The following is a 23,688-nucleotide window of genomic DNA, read 5'->3' on the forward strand; positions in this document are numbered from 1 at the left end:
CATCTCCTCCTCCTGGCCCTTGTGCGTCAGAAGCTCGCGATTGGTTCACTGCGTTGCCAAGCCCCGGACGCGGCTCGCCCATTGGAGGCCGCGGGCCCGCCCCGCCGGCTAGGTGAAGGTGAGAGTCTCCTCCAGCCGGCGCCACGGGACTGGACTGAGCGGCTTAAGGCTCACGGTGGACTCTCTTAGCCGACTCCAGTTCTCTCGCTATGGCGCCTCCGTCAGTGTTTGCTGAGGTTCCGCAGGCTCAGCCGGTCCTTGTCTTTAAGCTTACTGCCGACTTCCGAGAGGATCCGGACCCGCGCAAGGTCAACCTGGGAGTGGGAGGTAAAGATGCAGTGCCCGAAAGTGTGAGCAGGCTGGGGAGCGGAGCGGACCGTGGTCGGGCCGTGGGGACTCTGGGAGAGGCCAAGGCCCAGCTTCGCGCTGGGGTGGCCCGGGTATGGGGCAAGATCCTCGGGGCTTAGTTCAACCTGCCCATTTTACAGGGCCTGTGAGTCCCTGGAGAAGGGAGGTATATCCAAGGTCACGCAGAACAGGTGTGGCAGCCAGCACACAAACTCAGGTTTTCCAACCCCTCGTTCTGTGTTCTTTCTACTACATCCTTTAACTTAGTAAGAAATGGGGCAGCCTGAGATTTTAAGGAGAGGGAGGAAGATTGGAAGCCTAATAGGCTTGCAGTCCTGGTTGACGGGAAGTGGATAAAAGAACTTAGAGTCGGGGTATATTTGAGTGACCACTAGATATCAACCAGGTACTTCACCAAGGCTTGTGAGGGAAGACTTGAGACTTGGTTTTGGCCTCTAGCAGTTTAAAGTCAGTAGATGTGAAGTGAGATAATGCTTCTGAGAGAGGTTAATCCTTCCTGGGGAAACCTGGGAACAATGTCCTGGCTCTGAAATGTGGAAGGAATGAGTAGAGATGGTGGAAAGAAGTAGAAAGACTGGACATTAGAAGCTCATTTTCTACACATCTTTGTCTTCCTTTTTTGCTTGTACTTCTTGGACGTTGTACAGTTCAGAGTAGGGGCCTGTTTTCTTCTTCTGCCAGGAAAAAATTTGGACTGAAATGCCTCTGAAATCCCTTTAATGCTAATTTTCTCTGGTGAATTTGTTATTTCTGTCACCGTCATTGGGATGTTTGAAACTCCACAGGCACTTTCTCGACCACATACAGAGACCAGCCAGGAAGAAGAACATGAGAGGAGTGATGTTCTGTGCTAGAGAACAGACTTAGAGTAAAAGGACTACAATTTTTGAAAAAAGAAAGTTGAACCTTTTTAGCAGAGGGTGGCAAGAAGGGAGGTTCAGAATCAGGCTTCCCACTGTGACTGTTTGTGTCTGTACATAGGATCTGTTAAGTCCACCAAGTATTGTAGGAGAGGAATGAGAAAAAAGCCATTAAAAAGTGATGGTTTTTGAAACTGGTAACTTGTTGCAGCTGGGAAATGGGTACACAAAGAGGGTAGCTCATTATATTATTCTTGCCATCATGTATGTTTGAAATTTTCCACAATAAAGCATTTTTAAATCAATACTACATGGTTTCACCCACAGAGGGAAAGTGATATTTTTAGCATGCAGCAGAGTGGGAGAAATATTGAACGAGTACCTTGTATTGTGTTGGAGTGAGTACCATTCAGGCTCTTATTATTTAAATCCAATTCAAAACTTCCAAGTATTTCTTTAGGGCCAGATATATAGTGAAGAACTAAAATTGAAGTTGATCTAAATATATCTTTTTAAAACCTCAGATTTCATTGGGTCAGTAACCTTTGGACCATCTTACAGAGCTTTTATGAGGATTAAATATGTTGAAAGTGCTCAGAACAGTTTCTGACACATAAGCAGGTGTTATGTAAGAATTAGCTATTACTATTATTGTTTTGACATTTTTGGGGGGTGGGTCACGTAAAAGATGTTGAATAAATATTTTCACCTGAAGAGCTGCAATGTGAAAAAGTTTCTGACATTGGTTCAGAATTAAAGTGCTCATGCCAGAAGTGATTAGCTCAGTTCACTTCAATTGTGACGGTGACTTTGTCATGTTTTCCAGGAACTCCAACTCCTTACTATGAGCAAATGACTTATGCATTCTCATTTAATGCTTACAGTGACTCAGTGGAGTTGTTACTATTACTGTTTTAGAGGTAAGGAAGCTAAAGCCCAGACTGATGAAGCAGTTTGCCTCAGGTTATATGGCCATGGGTGGTGTGGAGCTGGGATTCCAGGCCAGGTCTCTCACGCTCCTGAATCTGCCCCCTCCTCTGTTTTGGGTACCTTCAAGTGCTCCAGAGGTAGTCAGTGCACTGTAGTGGGAAGAGCCAGGAGACCGGGATAGAAGTCCAGTGATGCGACCTTGGGTGTTATTTAACAGATTCACTTGATTAAATGAGGAGCCAGTACGGGTATGCCCTTTCTCTAAAATTCTACTCTTAAGATTCACTAGCACATTACAGACTGTAGCATAGGGTAATAATGTTACTGACTGGCCTCTTTGGTTGAACTGAAGACTAAATGAACAATTATTTGTGAAGTGTGACATATAAATGAAAAGTTTTATATAGATATTATTTTTGATGATCACTGTGACCTGTCTTTTTTGTGGGTGGCAGGTGCTTGGATAAGGGTTTGAATAAAATAGAGTAGAATAAGAGGTCTCTTTCCAGCTTTTGTATGTCCTAGCTCCATACACATCTCACAGTGTATTCTTTGTGAAGGAAATGTAATAATCACTGACTTTGGGGAAGATACTCTTTTCCCTCCAAGTTAAGATAAAGCCCAACGTGGAGGTTATCCAGTTCAAGGTCTAGTGATGCTGGGCATGTTGAGGATAAATTGCAACTATAATCTTATTAGCTGGTTCCTACTTGCAGATCTTTCCTCAGAGTTTCTTCTTGCTGTGACTGTTTGCATAACTTCCTCATAGGGCGGAGCATCACACTCCCACTGTCAAGTATGACGCCCTCTTGATGCTCTGAGTTGACTGTTCTAGTACTTCTCAAAGGTTCAGACAAATGGCTTTAAAGGCCAGGGAGACAAGGGTCCAATCTCGTGCGGCCCGACACAAAACATTTCTTTATAGACTCAGTTCATTTATCATGTAATCAACTTTCTCTTGTTCCAAACCGTGCTTACTTTAATATTTGTTTTTAATCTATGTTCAGGCATCATCAGATAAAATTGGTGGAGGCATGCACTATATCAGGTGTTTGTGAGTGCCCCTGGCCCTCCCCCCGGGACCCTTGTTGGAGAAGGGCATTAGAGGCATACCTGCTGGCCTTTTGGGTGGGCATGGGTGAGGGGACTGGAAATCTTAGGAGGAGAGGGTGATGGTTTCATTATTCAATTCTCTATTTTATTCCTTTGTCTTCTGGAAAGCAAGACTGCTAGATTCACCTGAAACCTATGTGACTCCTCTAAAAGGGCTTGTACCCAGGGAGGAGGAGGGCTGTTGCGCTTGGAGGTGGCAGCATGCTGATAAAAAGGCTGCTCACTCAGTCCTCTGGGACCTGCTTGCTTTGGGCTTTTTCTAGACATTTCTTGCTCTTAAAAAAAAAAAAAAAGTACATGGATCCATGAGCTTAGTAGTTTGACAGCCTAGTTCTTACAGTCCTTGTGATCTTGGGCAAATTATTTAACTTTTCTGGTCTCAGTTTCTAGATCCCCCAAATGGGGATCACAGTATCTATTTTGTGAGTTGTTATGTGAATTGAGAGTAAAAAAAAAACGTAAAGCACTTAGCACAGTGCCTTGTATGTATTGTACTAAGTATTCAGTAAGTCCTTGTTCTACAGTGCCTTTGGCTAACTGTCATGTCTATAGTTAGGAAGTCTCTCTTTCCATCCTGGACTTCTTCCCTGAACACCAGACCTATACTTGCTACAGTTTGCTGGACCTATCGTACAACTACCTCAAATTCAACATGTTTAAAACACAACCAATCATTTTCATCTCCCTCTTAACCTTTTCTGTTTTCTTCCCTTTATGTTTGTTCTATGCCAGTGGTTCTCAACCTTCCTAATGCTGCGACCCTTTAATACAGTTCCTCATGTTGTGGGGACCCCCAACCATAACTAAAGCATAGTGATTAATCACAAAAACAATATATAATTATATATGTGTTTTCCGATGGTCTTAGGCGACCCCTGTGAAAGGGTTGTTCGACCCCCAAAGTGGTCACGACCCACAGGTTGAGAACTGCTGCTCTATGTTTTGGTTGACCCCCCACCACCGGTCATTATCCAAACTAGAGAGAGACTTTGGAGCCATCAGGCACCATTTCTTGGATCCCACATCTATTTATTTAGTCACTAGCTTCTGTCTTTTCTACCTCATAAGTCTTTTTAAAAAAAAAATTATCTCCTTTTCTTTATCTCTGCTGCTGCTTCCTTAATTAAAGACCTCATGATTTTCCTTTGGGATTATGCAGTAACCTCCTGACTTAACCATCTGCCTCTGTCCTCCTCTCCAGTTTATTTTCTACTGTGTCATTCAAATGATCCTATTAAAATATACAGCTGTCCATGTCACTCCTTTGCTTAAACACTTTCAGTGGTGTGCCCAGTGAAATGAAGTTCCTTCTAGAAGGGACCCCAGGATTCTTTGAGCCACTCCTTGCTATTTCTCCATGGATCCTGCGTGCCAGCCATGAAAATGCAGACCCTCCAAAACCTCATCTGTCCAAGCCTTTGGGACCTTGCACAGGTGTTCCCTCTGACGGGAATGCCCTTCCTTCCTTGTTTCTTTTAAATTCTTTTACATTTCATCATCTGTAAAATCTTCCCTGATCCCTCACAGGAGAATTAAGGGCTCCGTGTTCTCTGTTTCCTGGAGGGCATTGTCTTATTTTATCTTACCCATCTCTGTGTTGCTACTTCTAGCCAGGGCCTGGTGCATGGTAGATTCAATAAGTCCTTGGGAAATGAATGAGTGAATGAAAAAATGAATGAGAAGCTCAGAGGTCTAGAAACAAATAAAATCCCCAGGAGAGCAGGAATAGTGTTGATAATGCTTGACCTCAATGTTCCAGTCACCCAAGAGGAATCTGCAGTTCTGCCTCATTAGGCCAGTTAGGCAAAGCATTGGGAATGCACCTGGAACTGAACCTGGAGAAAGTGGGCAGTGAAGAAGGAAGCGGGGGTATAAATCGGCCAGTTTATCTTTTGTCACAAGATAGACACACTGCCACCTTGACACAGTCATATTACAGTATTTCTTAGAGTTGCACAGAGTATACAGTACTGGTAAGAGCAGTAGTACTATGGCTTTTTCTTTATCTTTCATATTTTATTTATTTAGAATATATGATTTATAAATGACATTATCATAAATATAATATATAGCATAATTACATATATAACCTCCGAACATAGATGTAAGGCATAATAGAACTGGTTTTTCTATGAATTCCCAAACTCTTGTATATCTAAATAGTATCCTCTCTGTGTAGTGTAGTCCATATATACTGTCATTGCTCAAAGATTTCTGAAAACTCTTGCAGTGGCCTAGATTCACACCGGAGATCATCTCTTTATAATTCTCCATTAATATTATCCAGTTTATTCACCCACCTGCTTTGCTCGACATAATAGGAGTGCCATTTCCAAAAATTAAATTTACTTCTGGTGAAATGAAGATGTGGCACCATTGAGGATATTCAAAATAATGAGAAGTCGCCTCTAAAAACAATTGCAAAAGGGACAGCTCTTACTTGGAAGTATGTAGTTATTTTTATATCTCTTTAAAAAACCAGACCAAATCCCACTTGATAAAGTAGGCTTTTTGAACTTGTTGGGAGGGAATTAGTTTGGTGAGTCCCAGGGGATATAATGTAAGTGGTGTGACAACATTGGAGTTAGATCTACCTGCCCAGAGACTGTTGGTTGATTAATGGCTATGTCAGTCTGCAGCACTGTCCACATTTTTATTACTAGCTTGATATGCTTATCATATTTGCAAATTATCATATTTGCAAATGACACATTCCTGTAGGGTAGAGTTAGTTGATAGAAAACAGATGCAAAACCAAAATGATCTTATAAGAAGTCTTCATTAGTTGTATAACATGTAACCTAGTAATTTTACATCTAGAAATTTTTTCTAAAGAAACACTCATGAATATGTGTAAAGATATAAGAACATTCACCACAATGTTTAAAATAGCAAATAATCTAAAGCAACACAAATAGTTAATCAATTATACATAAAAAACAGTATTGTCTAGCCACTAAACTTATGTTGTAAATGTCTCATATATATATGAAAAATATCCAATTGCATTTATAATAAGAGAAATTCAAATTAAAACTACCCTGAGATTCTATTTGCACCCTCATGTTGGCAAAAAATCACTCAGTGGGTGAGGCTGTGGGGAAGCAGACCCATTGATAGTAGGAATGTAAACTGATAAAATCCTGATGGAGGCTGGTTTGGATGTCTGTCAAAACCCACAAATACACATACTTCTCAGCTCACTCGTCCATTTTCAACCCTACATCTAACAGCTCTACTTGCACACATGTAAGATGACGTGTGTTCAAGGTTGTTCACTGAAGTTTTGTAATAGACAAAGATTGGAAACAAACTGGCAAAACAAATTATAGTACATTCATCAGTTTTGCAGCTGTAAAAAGGAACAAAAACATTGTATGCACAGATATAAAAAGATCTTCAAGTGGAAAAAGCAAGGAACAAAACAGTGTATAGTATGCTCTATGTTACCTTCTGTGTCAAAAGGTGAGGGGACATAGCTGTATTTGCTTGTGAATGCACAGGGAATTTCTGGAAGGCTACAAAAAGAAATTAGGAACAGTTGTTATTTATGGAGAGAGAATATTTGGAACTCAGTAGATGGATGATAAAGTTGGGATGAGGACATGCGAATATATCACCTATTAGAAGAATAGTTAATGGCAAGCAAAGATACTTATAATATATATTTAATAAGTGAAAAAAAAGCATGTTGAAAATTCTATATACAGCCTGATCCATATTTTATAAAAGAATATACTCCTGTAAAATAAAGCTTAGACGGTGGTACATCTAAATTTTCATACAACGTATCTCGTTAGTGCTGGGATTACATGTTAGTCATAATGTTTATTATGTCTGGGATTTTCTAAATTTTCTACAATCAACTTTTGTTTTTCAGTAAACAGTATCAACCACCCTTCAAAGTGATTTAAAAAAAAAAATTAGGGATTAATATTGGGCAGAAATCAACCAGATAAAAATCAGAACTATTTTAAAATTTCCAATTTCAAAGTCACTTGCAAAAATACAGGCTTGTTGGATACCTAAACATTTAAGCAGAGAGGCAAATGGCCCCTGTCAGGATCCTATTCAGAGAGATCACTGGCGTGGGTGCAAGCCAGAGCAGCTGCCCTTTGAATCTATAATCCCAAAATAATCATAGGGTAGTATAGGGGAAAAATATTGGTGATAGGATAACTCGAAGTGGACAAAAATACTTTTAGTGTAAAAGTACTTAGACATTTGCTTGTAAGCAAGATTAAATGTTATGAAATAGATGCATTTAGATCAATAAATGTGAAGCACAGTAAGTGGGAGGAACTGTTAAGATGGTAAACACTGATGTCAGAACACAGAGAGGACACGGATGTGTTTCAGTGGTGGGTTGGGTGATTGTGTAACCAGTTGTTAGAATCTTTAGTCACAGGGTGTTTGCTTGTCACTTGTCCCATTTCTGTTCTTAAAGGATAAGAGGAAGGGGCGGGCCTCCTTCTACCCCCTCTCCCCATGTTTTTGTTTGAAGGTCCAGCATTCATCAGAAATAGCATAGCCCTTCTCTGGGAATCTCTTGGGAAGATGCAGAAGGAAGCAGATTGCTGAGCTCAGTGTACTACTAATACTGACACAGTATTTGTAAGATAAATCGTTTTAGTTCACTGAGTGCTTTTACATGCGTTCTCTCACTCGATCAGGCTCTGATGTCCCAGTTTTATTTTAGTATTCTATTTTGTGGTGGCCATATATTTAAGAACTATATGTCCTGTAAGGATGGGAACCATGTCTGTCCTTCTGCTTGCCCAGCACCTAGTCCAGTGCCTGGCCCAAAGCAGGCAGTCAGTAAGTGACTGAACTTTAGTTTTTCTCCTGGGTCTGTTTTGTTTTTTAATATTGTATTTATTTTCAGAGAGAAGGGATGGATGGGAGGGAGAAAGAGAGGGAGAGAAACATCAATGTGTGAGAGAAACATTGATTGGCTGTCTCTCCCACGCCCCCAACCAGGGACCTGGCCTGCAACTTAGGCATGGCCCTGACTGGGAACCAAACCGGTGACCGTTCTGTTCGCAGGCCAGCGCTCACTCCACTGAGCCACACCAGCCAGAGCACAGGTCTGTTTTTATCAGCTGGTGGTAGAACCTCCCCTGTTTGCAGTTCCAAACTCTTACTTGGACAAAGCCTCAGACAATTCCCTCATACAACTCTTTCCCCTGTTCCAGCTTATCGCACAGATGACTCCCAGCCCTGGGTTTTGCCTGTAGTGAGGAAGGTGGAGCAGAAGATAGCTAATGACACTAGCCTAAACCATGAGTATTTGCCGATCCTGGGCCTAGCGGAGTTCCGGACCCATGCTTCTCGCCTTGCCCTTGGGGATGACAGCCCAGCTCTCCGGGAGAATCGGGTGAGTTTCGGATGAGGATGTATATTTTCTCTTTTGGAACTATGAAGGTAAATAAGAGGTTGAAAATTGAAGTTGTTTTAAACTGTTAGGTGTTATGTCTGTTGAACTGTCAACGAATAAGGGTTTAAGTAGTGTGACCTCAGGAACCCGATAGTGCAAATAACATGCTCTTGAATAAAGCACAGCTTCTTCGATTGTTAACTTTTGCCCAATTGATGATCGGATTTCAGCTGCTGGGTTTGAAGCAGTCAGAGGAAATGCCAAGACAAGAGAACTTAATGGAATGATCAAGAGACCAGGGTCTGAATTCAGCTCTGCCACTATTCTTGACTGTAGGAAATCAGTTACCCTTGTAGCCCCTATGTCTTATCTACATATTACCGAACGACTAGTTTGTGGTTCACGGTCTTATGAGGAGCACTTGCATAGGGGATCACTTAAGGGGTCTCCAAATCCCCTAAAATTCTATGCAGAATTCTGTGTGTATGTCTATTTTTGGGGAGAAGATTCATAACTTTTTTCAGATTTTCTAAAGGAGTCTGTGACCCCCCCAAAATAGAGTCTAGATGTTCTCTGAAGTTCCTTTAAGTCTTAATGTCCTTTCAATCTTCTAGCCTTGGTCTCAGCTTCTCATTCAAGTGCTTCCTGGTATATAGTGTGTGTATAACTGGAGACACATGGAAGACACATTTGGAAGCAGCCAGTGAGAGAGGCTCTATGTGACTGGAAGTGGTATTGTGGAGATTCTTAGTGTTGTAGGGATTCAGAGAAGAGGGAGGTTGGTAATGGCCAAAGGTGAGATTTCAGCGGAACCTTTGGGGAATGAGGCCAGGACACTGGTTTTCAACACTGGCTGCACATTAGTATCACCTGGAGAATTTTAAAAACGATACTGATGGCTGGACCCCATACCAGACCAGTTAGATCAGAATCTTGGGGGCTACCACCAGGCATTTAAAAAACAAAATTTTCACTTAAGGACATGTTTATTGATTTAAGAGAGGAAAGGGAGGGAAAGAGATGGGGAAAGGAACATCGACGCAAGAGAGAAAAACATTGGTTGTCTCTTATACGCGCCCAGACTGGGAACTGAACCTGAAACCTAGGCATGTGCCCTGACTGGGAATTGAACCTGGGACCTTTCAGTTCATGGAACGATGCTCCAACCAACTGATCCACACCAGCCAGAGCATGGACATATTTTTTAATAGCCATCCAGGTCATTCCAAAGTATAGCAGGGTAGAGAACCACAAGGTACAGAGGGAAAGTATTCATTATTTGTCTTAATTAGTGGGAGTCCAGGGCCAGAGGTAAGGGGTGAGCAGGCCTAGGTGTAAAGAGACCTGATTAGATCTGGGAACATGTTGGATAGAACAGGCAGGCTGGTTTTGGCAGCCAGGGAAGGGGAAGCCACCTGAAGGTTTGAGCAGGAGTTACCCAATACAAGTATTTGAGGAAGAGAAACTTAGCTGGATGATTAGGAAGGGGAAGGGCTCAGGGTTTTGCAGTTGTCTAGTTAGGCACCATGAAACTTAAACCAGCAGCCCTTACTGCTTCCCTGGGCCATTGTCTGGCGCAGCCCTCATGCGTGGAAGAGACCACTCCTTGGAGTCACCTGGTTTATCCCCACATGCTGTTACCCATATGCCCTGATAAACAGGACAGCAGGGTCAAGTGGAGTTTACGCAGGAGCATGTCCTTTTCTGTGTCAGGAGGTAGGAAGGCTCCAGTGAAGGTCTTGGAAGTCAGGTTGGTAATTAGGCAAGTAATGAACTTAATGAAGGTTTTGTTTGGGCTGATGTGAAGGAACTGAAGGGGAATACGGTAGATGTGGTAGAGTGTACAGATTATGGGCGGCTCTGGAAAGTTGCTCTGACAATCCAGTGTTTCCACAGAGGGAGAGGAGTGTCCTGATGAAGTTTGAAGGTGGGGAACTTTGGCAACGGGGGGTTATTTTCTGAGATGCTGTTGGTTGTTGGAATTCTGTTGACAAATTAAAACAGAGATTCGGGGTTGGGGAATGTCTTCCTCTAAGACTGTATATTCTTATTAACTGTGTTGGCAGATGATTGTCCCTTTGCCCAATGCACCCCATTTTTGGTTGCTTAATGCTGTAAAACTTGAGGCTGTTGTTTGTGGAATGTAGCCCTCCCTCTTAGTCTAGTTCATCCTGTGTTGTTTTGGATATCAGAACAAATTTAAATGGCAGTTGGAAATTTTTGAAAATATTTTTTGGGGGGAGAGTGGCACTTTATCACCCTAGGTACAGGTGATACTGAGCTCTGAGCCTTTCCTCCTCTGTCCCTGAATGTCTTCACCACCCCCAGGCTCCTGTCTCAGTTCAGCCCACCGCCATTACACTTGGGTTCTTGTACTAGCCTCCTGCCTTTAGTCTCTTCTCTATTTCAGTATATTCTGCACAGTGCAGCTAGAATTATCTTCCTTAGCAAAAAAAAACAAAAACAACCCAATAAACTAATCATGTCATCTGCTCCTTCTCCCTCGTGCACAATAGCTCCTCCATTATCTAATCTACAAGGTAGAATCCAGACTTTGAACTGGGTGAGCAGTGTATGTATAGCTATTTGTTCATCCTGTTTTCCCAGTTATTCATGCCCCTCTCCTCTTTGCCCCGTGGAGTCCTGTCATTCTAAGATCCTGCTGTCTCTAGACCCGCCAGGCCCTGCCATGACTTAGAGCCTTTGCCCCAGGTATTTCTCTGCTGTGAATGCCCCCTCACCTCCTTAAAGCCCCCGTTGCCACCTCCCAAGTTCTTCAAGGCCTGATCCAGTCTCACCACCATGCTGAGTCCTTGGCTCTTTCAGGCAAAGCTAGTTGTTGGAGTCTTGAGTTATCCTAGGACTTTGTCCACAGCTTGGGAATGACAGTACTTACTGTGCTGACTAATTTTATAAGTATAATTAATTGTATAATTTTATAAGTCTGTGGTTCGCACCAGACCATTTCTTCCCCAGGGCAAGAATGATGGCTTGCTTATTTATCTTGCAAATCTTCACCATTTAGCTCCTACCCTGGCACCTCAGAGATCCTCGGATGTTTGAATTTACTCATGTGTTCAGTCAGCAGATGAGAGCTCACCACTAGGGGTAGGCACTGTTCCAGAGCACAGCGGGGATCGGAACACCCCAGATGCCCTGTCCTGGCTTACAGTGTCATGGAGAGAAACCAACTACAAACACGATAAATAAGAACATGATGTAGTACGTAAAAAAGATGATAAATGCTATGAAAATAGAGCAGGGGAAGACGTATTAGATGAGGGCAGGGGTGAGAGTGGATGCAGTTTTAACTAGCCATGGTACACTAGAAATGACATTTGGGCGAAGACTTGAGCTGGTGAGGCATGAATGGAAGAATGAACGAACCAGAAAACAGTAATTGTCTTTCCTTAGATTTTTCTTCTCAAGACCTAACATGACCAGGTCTGACAACCACTTGAAAGCTCTATTTTCTAGATTCCTCACTGCCTCTTACTGCTTTTCCTTCTTCAGACTGTAGGATCCAGACAAAATGTCCAGTTTTCATCTCCTGCATGGGAATGTTTCAGCTTCTGAAATTACTGAGCCGCTGTGGGTAGGAGGGCGTGTGGGCCATGTGATGACTCTAGTTTCTGGCTTTGACTGTCGTGACTGGGAGACTTGGGACTTTGGCTGTGGTGTTTATCTTCTCCTCACTCTCTTTTTGTCCATCCAGTTGAGCCCATGCTTATTTAGTCCCGTGTGCCAGATATTGTGAGTTGCTATGGGCACCCAGGTGAGTGCAATATGACCTTGACTGCAAGCAGCTCCTACCCAGCCATCCTGTCTCTCATGGTGAAGTTATCATATTACTAATTTGTGGTCCAGACAAATGTTCTAGAGTCTAGTAGGGATTTCTTCAGGTAGTGTGACTAAGTCAGAAGTACAGGTGATCTACTGACGTAGCTTCACAACAAGGCTTACTGGATTTCTCTTGTTCTGGATATCCCTATGTAGCTACTCAGGTCTAGTTGCCTGTCTCCTTTGATATTATGATTTTCCTTCATCCCAAATACTGGACTTTCTTGGGCCCTAGAGAACTGACCAAAAATCAGTTGACAGAATGACCAAATTACTACATTATTGATTCACCGTAAATTTGTTTCTGTTAATGCAGGTACAGTTTAGAGCAATTGTATATCACTGAAGCCGTCCATTGTTCAATATGTATTTCAGGGAGTGCTAATGAATATCAAGGATCAGTTCATATTAGTGAAGTGGGCTTTTCTCTTCCAAGCATATTTTTAATCATCTACTGACTTTCTGCCTTCTTTTTAATTAATGAATTTGCTTTCTGGAATGGGAGAGAAAGGGTAGAATTAAAAGTTGAGTTAGGAAAGAAAAATTCATTCCGGGGAATGTTTTCTCTGGTAGCCACACACACCGGTCGTGTAGCAATGATAACTTGAAACCTTGCTCGTTTGTATAGGAAATATCAACATTCCAGAATTGCTTACATGTTTGAATATGAACTAATGAATAAAGTTGACATTCAGCTTAGCTAGTGACAAATCCATGAAAAATAAATGCACATTTAGGTTACATTACCTTAATAGAGATTTGCATTAAAGAATCCAGATAGATCACAATTGCGGAAGCAAAACCTTTAATGTAATGGAAAGGGGCTCGGGCTGGGTCAAGGTCACTGAAGAACAGCTGACATACACCGACACTTCACCCGAGTCCACTGCTCCTGCTTCTCTCTGCAGTGTACGGCTCTGCTCAGTTTCGCGTTTCCTTGAACCTCAACTTCGCTTCTGTTTCTTCTTTCAGACAGTGTTCTTTTGCAGACGTGAACATCTCTGAATGTAAATAGGACTGGGGAATAATAGTCGTGATAGGTATCATTGCCTTGTTCATGGCTTAAAGGGGAGCTCTGTTAGTGATTCATTGTTCATCAGGAGGCTTGCTTATTCATCATGGCTGAATGAAATGTTTTGTGTGTTTTTTCAGTTGTTTTCAGGATGTATGCATTGTTTTCTGTCTTACCAAGCATTTATATCAGGGATGGCTGTGTTGCTTTTCTCATCTATTTGTGATGATCATTCAGATTTTCTCTGTTTAGTGGCATGACAAATTTTATAATGTATTTCTTAATAATCATGCTTTCATGGGATGATTCTTACTTGGTCAAAGGGGTAGTTTTAAATGTATTGTTAAATTTATACTGTGCATTAATGTGTTTTTGGAAAGTTAGTATCAATATTCATGAAAGAGCTAAGTCTCTCCCTTTTGTTTTTTGTCATCTTTAAGCATCTTTTAAAAAGATTTTGGAGGCTTCTCTTCTTTATGTAGGATTTTTTTTTTACCTTTTTATTGTGGAAAATTTTAAGTACATACAAAATAGATAAAACAGTGTGATGAACAAACCTCCATGCATCCATCATCTAGCTTCAACAGTCTCTCTACTTCCCACCCCACTGCCAAGCTGAATTATTTTACAGCAGCTCCCAGACATCACAATATATTTTAAAAATTATTCAAAAGTTATACAAATAATGTATGAATACATTCTCCTTACTTTTTTTTTAAGGTTTTATTTATTTATTTTTAGAGAGAGGGGAAAGGAGGGAGAAAGAGAGGGAGATAGAAACATTAATGTGTGGTGCTTCTCATGTGCCCCCACCTGGGGACTTGGCCTGCAACCCAGGCATATGCCCTGACTGGGAATCGAACCAGCAACCCTTTGGTTCACAGGTCAGTGCGCAATCCACTGGGCCACACCTGTAAGGGCCGTTCTCCCTATTTTTAAAAGACGACTTACAGGTTAGGCCACAGTCCCTTTGACCACTATTCCCTGTAGCCTAGGCACCTCCCAGAGGTTGCCACTGTTATGAGATTGGTGTGTGCCCTTCCCTTTATTTAGATAGGCTTTCTCATGTGGTCTTCTCCTTTCTTTTTCCTTAATCCTGTAAACATAGTAAGCAACATGTAACTTATGCCATTTCTCTACTGAGTTATGCTAAAACCTTGTTATAATTGTGAAAGGGCAAAATCAAAGATACATAGGCAGAACAACATAAGCATGGCATAGTGACCAGAGTGAGAAGACCTGGATTGATGTCCAGCTCTGCTGCTCGCCAGCTGTGTATCCTTTGCAAACTACTTCTCTGAATCCACTTCTTCATGTAAATTGCGAATGTAGAACTTCATGGGACTATATGAGGATCAAATAGGAATGTATGTGAAGGTATTTTGTAAATGGTAAAACTTAAGACTTTTATTATTGTCCAGATGAGGTCATTTTAAGATGAGATGAAGTTCAAGGGGAAGAAAATAGTTTTCACATGTCACCTTTGTTTTGTTAGAACATATTTTAAGGATTAATAAACCTACATTATAGAAGGAGAAAGGAGCATTACAGATTGATGTCAATGGCGGCTACCCACATTATTTTCCAGGCTTCTATGGGAAGGCAGTTTTGATCTTGGGTTGAGTGCCTTCCAGGGCACACCCCAATGTGGCCTAGGTATGTCCTCTACGTCTGTATTCACAAAGGAAGCTCCCCTGAGTCAGACTGCAGATGTCCTGGGTTGAAGAGTTGACCCTGCTGCTCGGTTAGCTGGTAACTTTGAGCAAGGTGCTTCACTTTTCAGCCTCAGTTTCCTCCTTCGTAGACACGGGCAGATAACAGTATCTTCTTCATGTACTTGTGGGGTTTGATGAGAGAGTACATTTAAAGGCCTTAGCACAGAGCGGACACAAAGTAAGTGCTCATCATTACCGTATTTTTTCCAATATTTTCTGACCTCGCCCTTACCAACCAGTGACCCTGCTTCATCTGTTTCAGGTAGGAGGTGTGCAGTCTTTGGGGGGAACAGGCGCCCTTCGAATTGGAGCTGAGTTCTTAGCACGATGGTACAACGGAACAAACAACAAGGACACACCTGTCTATGTATCCTCACCAACCTGGGGTGAGTTCTTTCAGTGAATCGGGAGGAGAAACAAAGAAGTCAGGGGCAGTTATCCTCATGACTCACTGCTTATGTATAAAATGTAACCCTGCCCTGGATCAGCTGACATTTGGGAATGGTTTGAGCAGTGGATTAGGGCAGGACATGAGTAAGCTGATGCTCCAGTTCACATTAGGAATACTTTTTCCCCAGACTCTTGGTAGACTTGTGTTTTCATGTATGTTGAAACATCCCAGAGGAAGCACAAAATGTAGGTACAGGCAGTCCCTATATCTACATTAGGATATGAGTTTAGCGTAAGACTGGTTAAATTTGTCCTTAGTTGCAATCATTCTTCTAAATCTTAACCCTTCACCTCGCTGTTGTGCAGTGGACATTCCACGGCCCTGGAACTTGACTTATGTCCTTTCCAATTGCACTTCCTTATGTTTGGAAAAGTGTTTAATGTTTTACCTCTTTGCTTGCAGAGAATCATAATAGTGTGTTTTCTGCTGCTGGATTTAAAGACATTCGGTCCTATCACTATTGGGATGTGGCGAAGAGAGGACTTGACCTCCAGGGTTTCCTGAATGATCTGGAGGTGGGTAATGAGATGAAAAAGGAAACAGGACCCGATGGTGTCAGGAGGAGCAGGGGAACGTTTTTGGGTCAGTTAGTAAGTGAGAGAGCCTGTGAGATCCTACCCAAACCAGACGGTGATCTCTGAAATGGCACGTAAGGAGGGACTGTGCTGCCCTTGACCAGTGCGCCACTGACTCTTTCTCCACACCCCTGCTGGGGTCAGAGCTGACGTAGCTTCCTTCTCCTCAGAATGCGCCTGAGTTTTCCATCTTTGTCCTCCATGCCTGTGCACACAACCCAACTGGGACCGACCCGACTCCAGAGCAGTGGAAGCAGATCGCCTCTGTCATGAAGGTAACTGCCTTTTCTTAGCATCTCTTAAAAAATACTGTGCATTAACATTGAATGTATTCAAAAGCCATACTTATTTACTGAAGAATTTGTAAGTGGAGAAAAGCCTGAGGAAGAAAATAAATATTAACCATAAATTCTATTACCCAAAGAAAGCCACTGTTAATATTTTGGTGCAGAGAGGTTTTTTTTTTAGTGTAGTTATACATAAAAGATGGGATCATTATGTCTGTGCTGTGTTATAACATACTTTGCCTTTCGTTTGAGCTCCTTTACATGTCATTAAATGTTTTGTAGCGTTGTTTTCTGTGCACGGTTATGTCACATGAAGAATTGACTAAATCAGTTGATGGACATTAAGGTCTCAGGTTTCTTGCTTTTGTGAACAATTATGTAAACTCCATTGTATTATTTCTTTGGGATAACTTTCTAGACTGGAATTTCTAGCTTAGGGTGTGTATCCGTTCTTCATTAATGTACTTAAAGAATACTTACTGAGCAACTGGTACGAGACCGGCAGCATGAGGATGCACTAGTGAGCGAAGCTGAGGTGGTCCCTGCCCTCAGAGAGTGTACTCAGCCTGTGTGGGGAGACAGCCAAGTACTGTGAGACAGCTGGTTGTTGGGTTCAGGGAGGCACATAGCCCTGACTTCGGGAAGTGTGTGTGTGTGTGTGTGTATGCGCGTGCGTGTGTGTCAGGAGGGGTGGTAGTGGCAGAAGTCTTCCTGGAAGGAGTGGTTTCCGTGTTGAGACTTGGAAGGATGAGGACAGATGGGGGCGGGAGGGGTAGGAATGTTACCTGCAAGGGGAAGAGTGTGGCCAAAAGCCCCAGGTGCAGAGGTCGTGGCCTGTTTAAGGAAGTGAAAGCAGTTCTTGGTCTGGATTCCTAGGCAGTTGAGGAAGTGTGAGTCATGAAGCTAGAGAGGTAAGTGGAGACCAGAGCCTGTGCTGAGGCACTGGACTTCATTCTAAGGGCAGTGAGGAGCCACCGAAAATCTTTGATGTTGTGGAGTGACATGGTCAGATGTGCATTGTCTTCAAGTCACCTTGGCTGCATAGCAGGGAGTGGATCAGAGGGAGTTAAGATTAGACAAGGTGGGAGAGCAGTTAGGAAGCCATTGCTGTAACCCAGGTAGAAGCTGATAGGGACCTGACCTAAGTAGGTGGCAGTGACAGGCATGAAGGATTTTCGAGCTCTCAAGAGACAGGAGTGATAGGACTTGGAGGATGAGTGGACGTGAGGGATGAGCTGCAGGGGCAGCCGTGGAGGATGCACCCTGGCCTCTGGCTTTGATGGTTGGGGGCAGGGAGGTGGTGTCCACATGGACAGTAAGCCGGATGGGAGGAGCAAGTTCAGTGTGGAAGCCCTTTGAGGAGACTGCAGTGATAGGAATGGAAAGCGTGCCATCTCCTTGTCTTGAGTTCCAAGTAGAATAGCCCTGAGGTTGTGAAGAGGCCCTGGCGGCGAGGGGGGCAAGCTGACATTTGACGAAGCTTCTCACACCAGGAACTCATGGGAAAGAATCCGCCAATGTGGGACAGACACTACCTCCGTGCCTCAAAAATAGGCTCTGGGACAATATAGTAATCCTTCAGAAACACAAGGTTATCTGAAATTGTTAGATTTGGAGGTTGGTATTGAACAGAGAAATAGATTTAAAGTGGTGGTTGGATGCAGAAAAAAGAGAAATAGGTGACATGGACAGTGTTAGAAATCCTTTCCAGGCACCCACTGGGGAAGGAACGCCAGTGTCTGAGGTTGGTTCCAGAAGGGTTTCCTGCCCTGACTCACTTTCTTCCTTGCAGCGCCGGTTTCTGTTTCCCTTCTTTGACTCAGCCTATCAGGGCTTCGCATCCGGAGACCTAGAGAAAGACGCCTGGGCCATTCGCTATTTTGTGTCTGAAGGATTTGAGCTCTTCTGTGCCCAGTCCTTCTCCAAGAACTTTGGGCTCTACAGTGAGTGCTCTCCTGAGTAACAGCCCTTTCCAGCCCACCCTGCCCTCATCAGGGCCACCCAGGCTGATTCTTGTCCCTCTCTCTAGATGAGCGTGTGGGGAATCTGACTGTGGTTGCAAAAGAACCTGACAGCATCCTGCGGGTCCTTTCCCAGATGGAGAAGATTGTGCGGATTACCTGGTCCAATCCCCCTGCTCAGGGAGCGCGAATTGTGGCCACTACGCTCTCTAACCCTGAGCTCTTTAAGGAATGGTAAGGGGCTCGCAGCCTGATGGGCGAGGGGTGGGCGTGCAGGACTGTAATTGCCCCATTACATTTAACTGTCTCTTCCTTTTATTTTGGCAGAGGCAGGACAAAATTACTGTAGCCTTTTTGAGTCTCAGATATTTCTATAAAATAGGGCTGCCTCCTCCTCTCACGTGTGTAATACAACACACATGCCTAACAAGCACCGGGAACGTAGGAAGAGACACTCGGTGAATGCGAGTTTCCCCCATTCTCTCACCACCCAGGCTTCATCCCCTTAAAGGTGGGAAACAGGTAGAAATTCCTGAGGAGGATAGAATATCCAGCTTCAAGTTAGTGTGACAGTTTGGGGGCTCCTCATCCTTAACGACCTTACTTAGATTTTATCTTATTTTGAAACAGTAATTTTTACATAGTAGCTAAATCTGAAATCTTAATTACATCATCCTGTCTAGATCAGCACCTAGATGAAGCTAAGTTAAAACGTAGATGGTATTACAGCTAGTATGCCTGAGACTGGCACTGAACCCCACCAGTAAATGTAGTCATTTCCTTCTGCCTGGTAATTCTATCTCTGGTCTGCTTATCCACCCATCCAGGCATCCACATACCATACATAGCAGGCAGGTCATGATCCCATTTTCAGCTCATGGATTAAATTGTGGGTTTTAAACCTCCTGTACTGGTATTTATGTTCCTGTCCATTCAGGACAGGGAATGTGAAGACAATGGCTGACCGGATTCTGACCATGAGATCTGAACTCCGGGCACGATTAGAAGCTCTCAAGACCCCTGGAACCTGGAACCACATCACTAACCAAATTGGAATGTTCAGCTTCACAGGGTTGAACCGTAAGTGCCCCCATCCTCTGCTCCGCGGATGCTCACTATCAGCCAGTCCTCCTTACTCTCAGTCAGGGTCCTGGGGCTCAGCTCCTCACTGCTCAGCCAGAACTTTGGACCAGTACGAGTTAGGTTTTCTCATCTCCTGAACTCCTTGGATCGCAGAAGAGCATTGTGGTCTGTCCTGCCTCCCATACCTAAGATGTTTTCATCTTTGTGGGCAGGGCAGTGGCTCAGAGCCAGTTGGCAGGTAACAGGGTTTATAGCTTGGAGCCTTGATTTATGCAAGTTCTCTCATAAATGCCCTTCCTTAATCCTAAATATGAATATTATATATGATTATTCAGGGACCTAATTTCTTAACAGGTGTTTGCTGGTCTCTAGGCATTACCCTCAAAAAGAGGTTTCAAAATTATCTTTCCATTTCATAAATAAGAACTTAGATTGGTTGTTGGAATTAAATGATGATTGAATGTCCAGTGGGCAGCCATGTATGCTCTTGGTCAGCCATCAGTAAGGCCTATTTGTAATTGGCTGTCCTTTCATTTTATAAGTTATTCCTGAGCACCTACTGGCCAAGCTCTGGTCTCATGGTGCAAATATCGCCTCTCCTGTGTGTGGCACTTGTATGCCTTGCCTGGGTAGTAAGTGGGACCTCAGGAGTTCTGGAAGGTACTGTAAACCAGGGCCATAAGAATGTCTGTTTGAAATAGAACATCCATGTCATCTCACTCTTCAGAGTAGGAAGTTAGTTTTATTATGAATTGAAGAATGGTGAGAATAGACCTGTATTTATAACACAAAAGTTATATTTTTAGCATCTGGCACCATTTACCTTTTTAAACACTGGGTGGTTTTTTCCCCCTCCTAACACTTTGTTAGGAAAAATTTTAAACATACAGAAAAGTTGGAGGAATTGTGCAGTGAACCCCATATACCCACCACCTAGTATCTGCAGTTCTCATGTTATGGTACTTCCTTTATTACATTTTATTAATCAGAACAGGGGATTTCCACCTGTTGACCATGGGGTAGCTTTAGGAGACATGTGGAGCCCCTGAAATGATATTTTTAAAGTTGTGTATGTGTATATTGGTTTTTTTTCTAGAGTAGGAGTCCATAACTCTTGACTAACTTCTCAACTGTGATCTTCCCCTCCCCCACAAAAGTAGAGCAGTTTCATTTTTATTTAAAAATTCAGGATGGGAGACCTGTAACCCCATCTACCTCTGGGGCATAGGATTTACAAATAGTGATTTGCTTGTGGCTGATAGCTACTGAGGTTAGGCTTTATTTTCTTAGATAACTCTAATTTACACAGCCAGAGCTGTGAGAGCCACTTCTGAAGGCCCCTTTGTTTGGAGGGGCCCACACATAGCCCAGGGTCCAGGGTCCAGATTTTCTACTTCTATACGGAGATAGCTGAGGGGTGTGGCTAAGAACTCAAAATCAAGGTTGACACTGCCTGCCTTAAAATCCCAGATCCATCGCTGGCTAGCTGTGTGACCTTGGGAAGGTCATTTGATTTCCCTCTGCACCATCTGTCATAGGGATGAGAGGGTTATAATCAAGATGAATTGGGTTAATATAAAGTGCTTAGAACACTGCCTGGCACATAGTGTTTGCTCCTCTGATTATCATTTTTATTACCATCTTGGCTTGGGCTGCTATAACAAAATATAGACTGGGTGACTTAACACAAATTTATTTCTCACAGTTCTGGAAGCTGGGAAGTCTGAGATCAGGTGGTGGTGAGGGTTCTCTTCCTTATCTGCAGGTGGCTCTGTTCTTGCTTTATTCTCACATGGTGGCAAGAGACAGCATACTCTCTTTGGTCTCCTCTTGTAAGGGCACTTCTCCACCCTCATGACCTTATCTAAACCTAATTACCTGCCAGAGCCCCACCTCCCAGCACTATCACACTGGGGGTTAGGCTTTCAACATAAATTTTGGAGGAATACCAACTTCCAGTCCATGACAATTATCGTATCCCATTCCCTTAAATTGATGGTGTCTTAAGGGTACAAGTAAGACAACAATCAGCTGACATTGTCTCCTGGGTTTGCAATAAAGCAGAAAAGCTCTAGAGATTGGCACAAAGGAAGTACAGTCAGTCCCTTTCTACTTCATCCACAGGAACTTCTGCAAACATTTGGGAAAGTGCTCCTGCTTATGTTTGAATGAGAGAGCTGAGAAGGGTCAGCTCTGAGAGGTGTCTGCAGTTTTTCAGCCCATTGGTTCACGCACATGGCGTTTATCCAGCTCCTGTGATGCACAGGCCTTGTACAGTGGACTGTGAACAGGAAATGTCAAAGGGAGGTTGCTGCTAGGTGCTTAGGGATAAGCAAATACAGGTTAAGGAAGAGGTGAAGGAAGTACTTCATAATCACTTTTTCATATCAGTGGTATGCTCTTAAATGTGAGGGTTGTTTCAGTTGGTAAGGTGTCCTGGTGAATGGGATGTGCAAGGTTTGTGTGGGAGGCTGTCCCAGATTAAAATTCCCATGTGGAGGAGTGATAACGAACTTTCAGGGGATTAGAAAGTTATCTAATAAGCCTAGTGTCCAGAACTGATTGAGCATATTTCCCTGTGTACCAATGGGACGAAATAGCTCCTTTTGTTATACTTCTCCATGTTACGGGGGAAAGAAAGAAAACTTGTCATGGAATTGCTGACCCTCCATGGCTTAAAGGATTCCTACTGCTCTGATTATATCTTTTTTTGGTTTTCAACAGCCAAGCAGGTTGAATATATGATCAACGAAAAGCACATCTATCTGCTGCCAAGTGGTCGGATCAACATGTGTGGCTTAACCAGCAAAAATATAGATTACGTGGCCACCTCCATCCACGAAGCAGTCACCAAAGTCCAGTGAAGATGCAACGACGAAACCAGCGCCACCAAAGCGGTCCTGCCGTGCGTGTCCTCTGCCTGCACACACCTAGCTGTATACATCACGGATTACTTGTGGGACTGAAAGGCTGCTCTGGAGGGGCGGCCTTTGCTTACATGGGCCTCACACGAAGAGAACATCCCTTGACAAGAAATGTGGCCCTGGGTTTAGGGCCCTTTTGCAGGCCAGAACAAATTAAGCTTTCTATTTAACAATGAAACGGTACTTTGATCATGAAATGTAGACATCTTGCCCCCTCGCTAGAAGCAGGAATCTTGCCTGTGTCGCTTGAGTGCTTCTATGTGTTGCTTGACTATGTAATCCCAAAGTTCAAGTCGTCTGAAGAGCCATGTGTGATTGTGGGTGTTGACTGTGTCCTTAAAACTCATCATCCCTGCCTGCGAGTGTGTGTCTCCCTGCTCTTTCTGCATGGTTGTGTCCCTAGCCCTAAGCTTTAGTTCTTTGGGGCAGCCAAGGTACGAAATATACTTAACATCACACACACATGCACACATGTAACTGAAACAAAAGCGTCACAAAATGGTATTCGCCCTTGCTACGTGCAATGCATTCTGATTATTTTCTAGTCCATTCTGTTGTGTTCTGTTTCACTGAGGAAATAAAAGTGCTGATTAAGAACCCGTGGAATTGATTTTGTGACCCACTAGTGGGTTATAACCCATGGATTAAAATGAATGCTATAGAGGGATGGACTAGTGCTCAAGAAAAAAACTAACTGTTCTTGCAGCTTCCCTTTAGTGGCCATGCCGCCCGCCTGCTCTTTGCCAGTTTCCTGGGCTTGTCCTTCAGAGGCCAGCTGTCTTCTGATATTACTTAAGACCCTGGTTTCATGGCTTCACAGAAAGTCTGACATCACTCAGGGTGATGCTAGAACACAGCCCCACCCAAGAGCCAAGGACCGCTTAATCTGTTAGAGCCACTTGAGCACAGGTCACATTTTCCACAGTCTAAAGGACTCTCCCCCTAATGGTTTTGTAGAATTTGAGTCTTGAGTTTGAAAATATTGAAAGATAATTCTTGTTTTAACAGGATCTGCCCCTTTCTAGGGTGCCTTTGAGTTGTTATAAAGTCCTAGCCTTGAGGGATGATTGGGGTCTTAGACGTCAATAATTCCAGCCTCTCTCCCCCAGTGCTATGGTCTCTTCCATATTGTCCCTGGCTTGTCATTTACAACTGGGGTGCTGGTGGCGGCGGTGGTGAATTCTTTTACCG

General features: G+C 43.3%; 1 protein-coding gene across 1 annotated transcript; it reads left to right on the forward strand.

Moving 5' to 3' along the window:
• Positions 1-104: 104 nt before the first annotated feature.
• GOT1 (glutamic-oxaloacetic transaminase 1) lies at positions 105-23,094 on the forward strand. Its single transcript, XM_090277850.1, has 9 exons — positions 105-327; positions 8,468-8,649; positions 15,479-15,602; positions 16,070-16,182; positions 16,413-16,517; positions 18,322-18,472; positions 18,559-18,724; positions 19,428-19,570; positions 22,298-23,094. Exons 1-9 carry the CDS (start codon positions 210-212, stop codon positions 22,435-22,437), a joined length of 1,242 nt encoding a protein of 413 aa, XP_090133976.1. The 5' UTR covers positions 105-209; the 3' UTR covers positions 22,438-23,094.
• Positions 23,095-23,688: the final 594 nt, after the last annotated feature.

This window comes from Furipterus horrens, unplaced genomic scaffold, assembly GCF_987537825.1.
Source record: "Furipterus horrens unplaced genomic scaffold, mFurHor1.1.pri manual_scaffold_5, whole genome shotgun sequence".
NCBI classification, from domain to species: Eukaryota; Metazoa; Chordata; class Mammalia; order Chiroptera; family Furipteridae; genus Furipterus; species Furipterus horrens.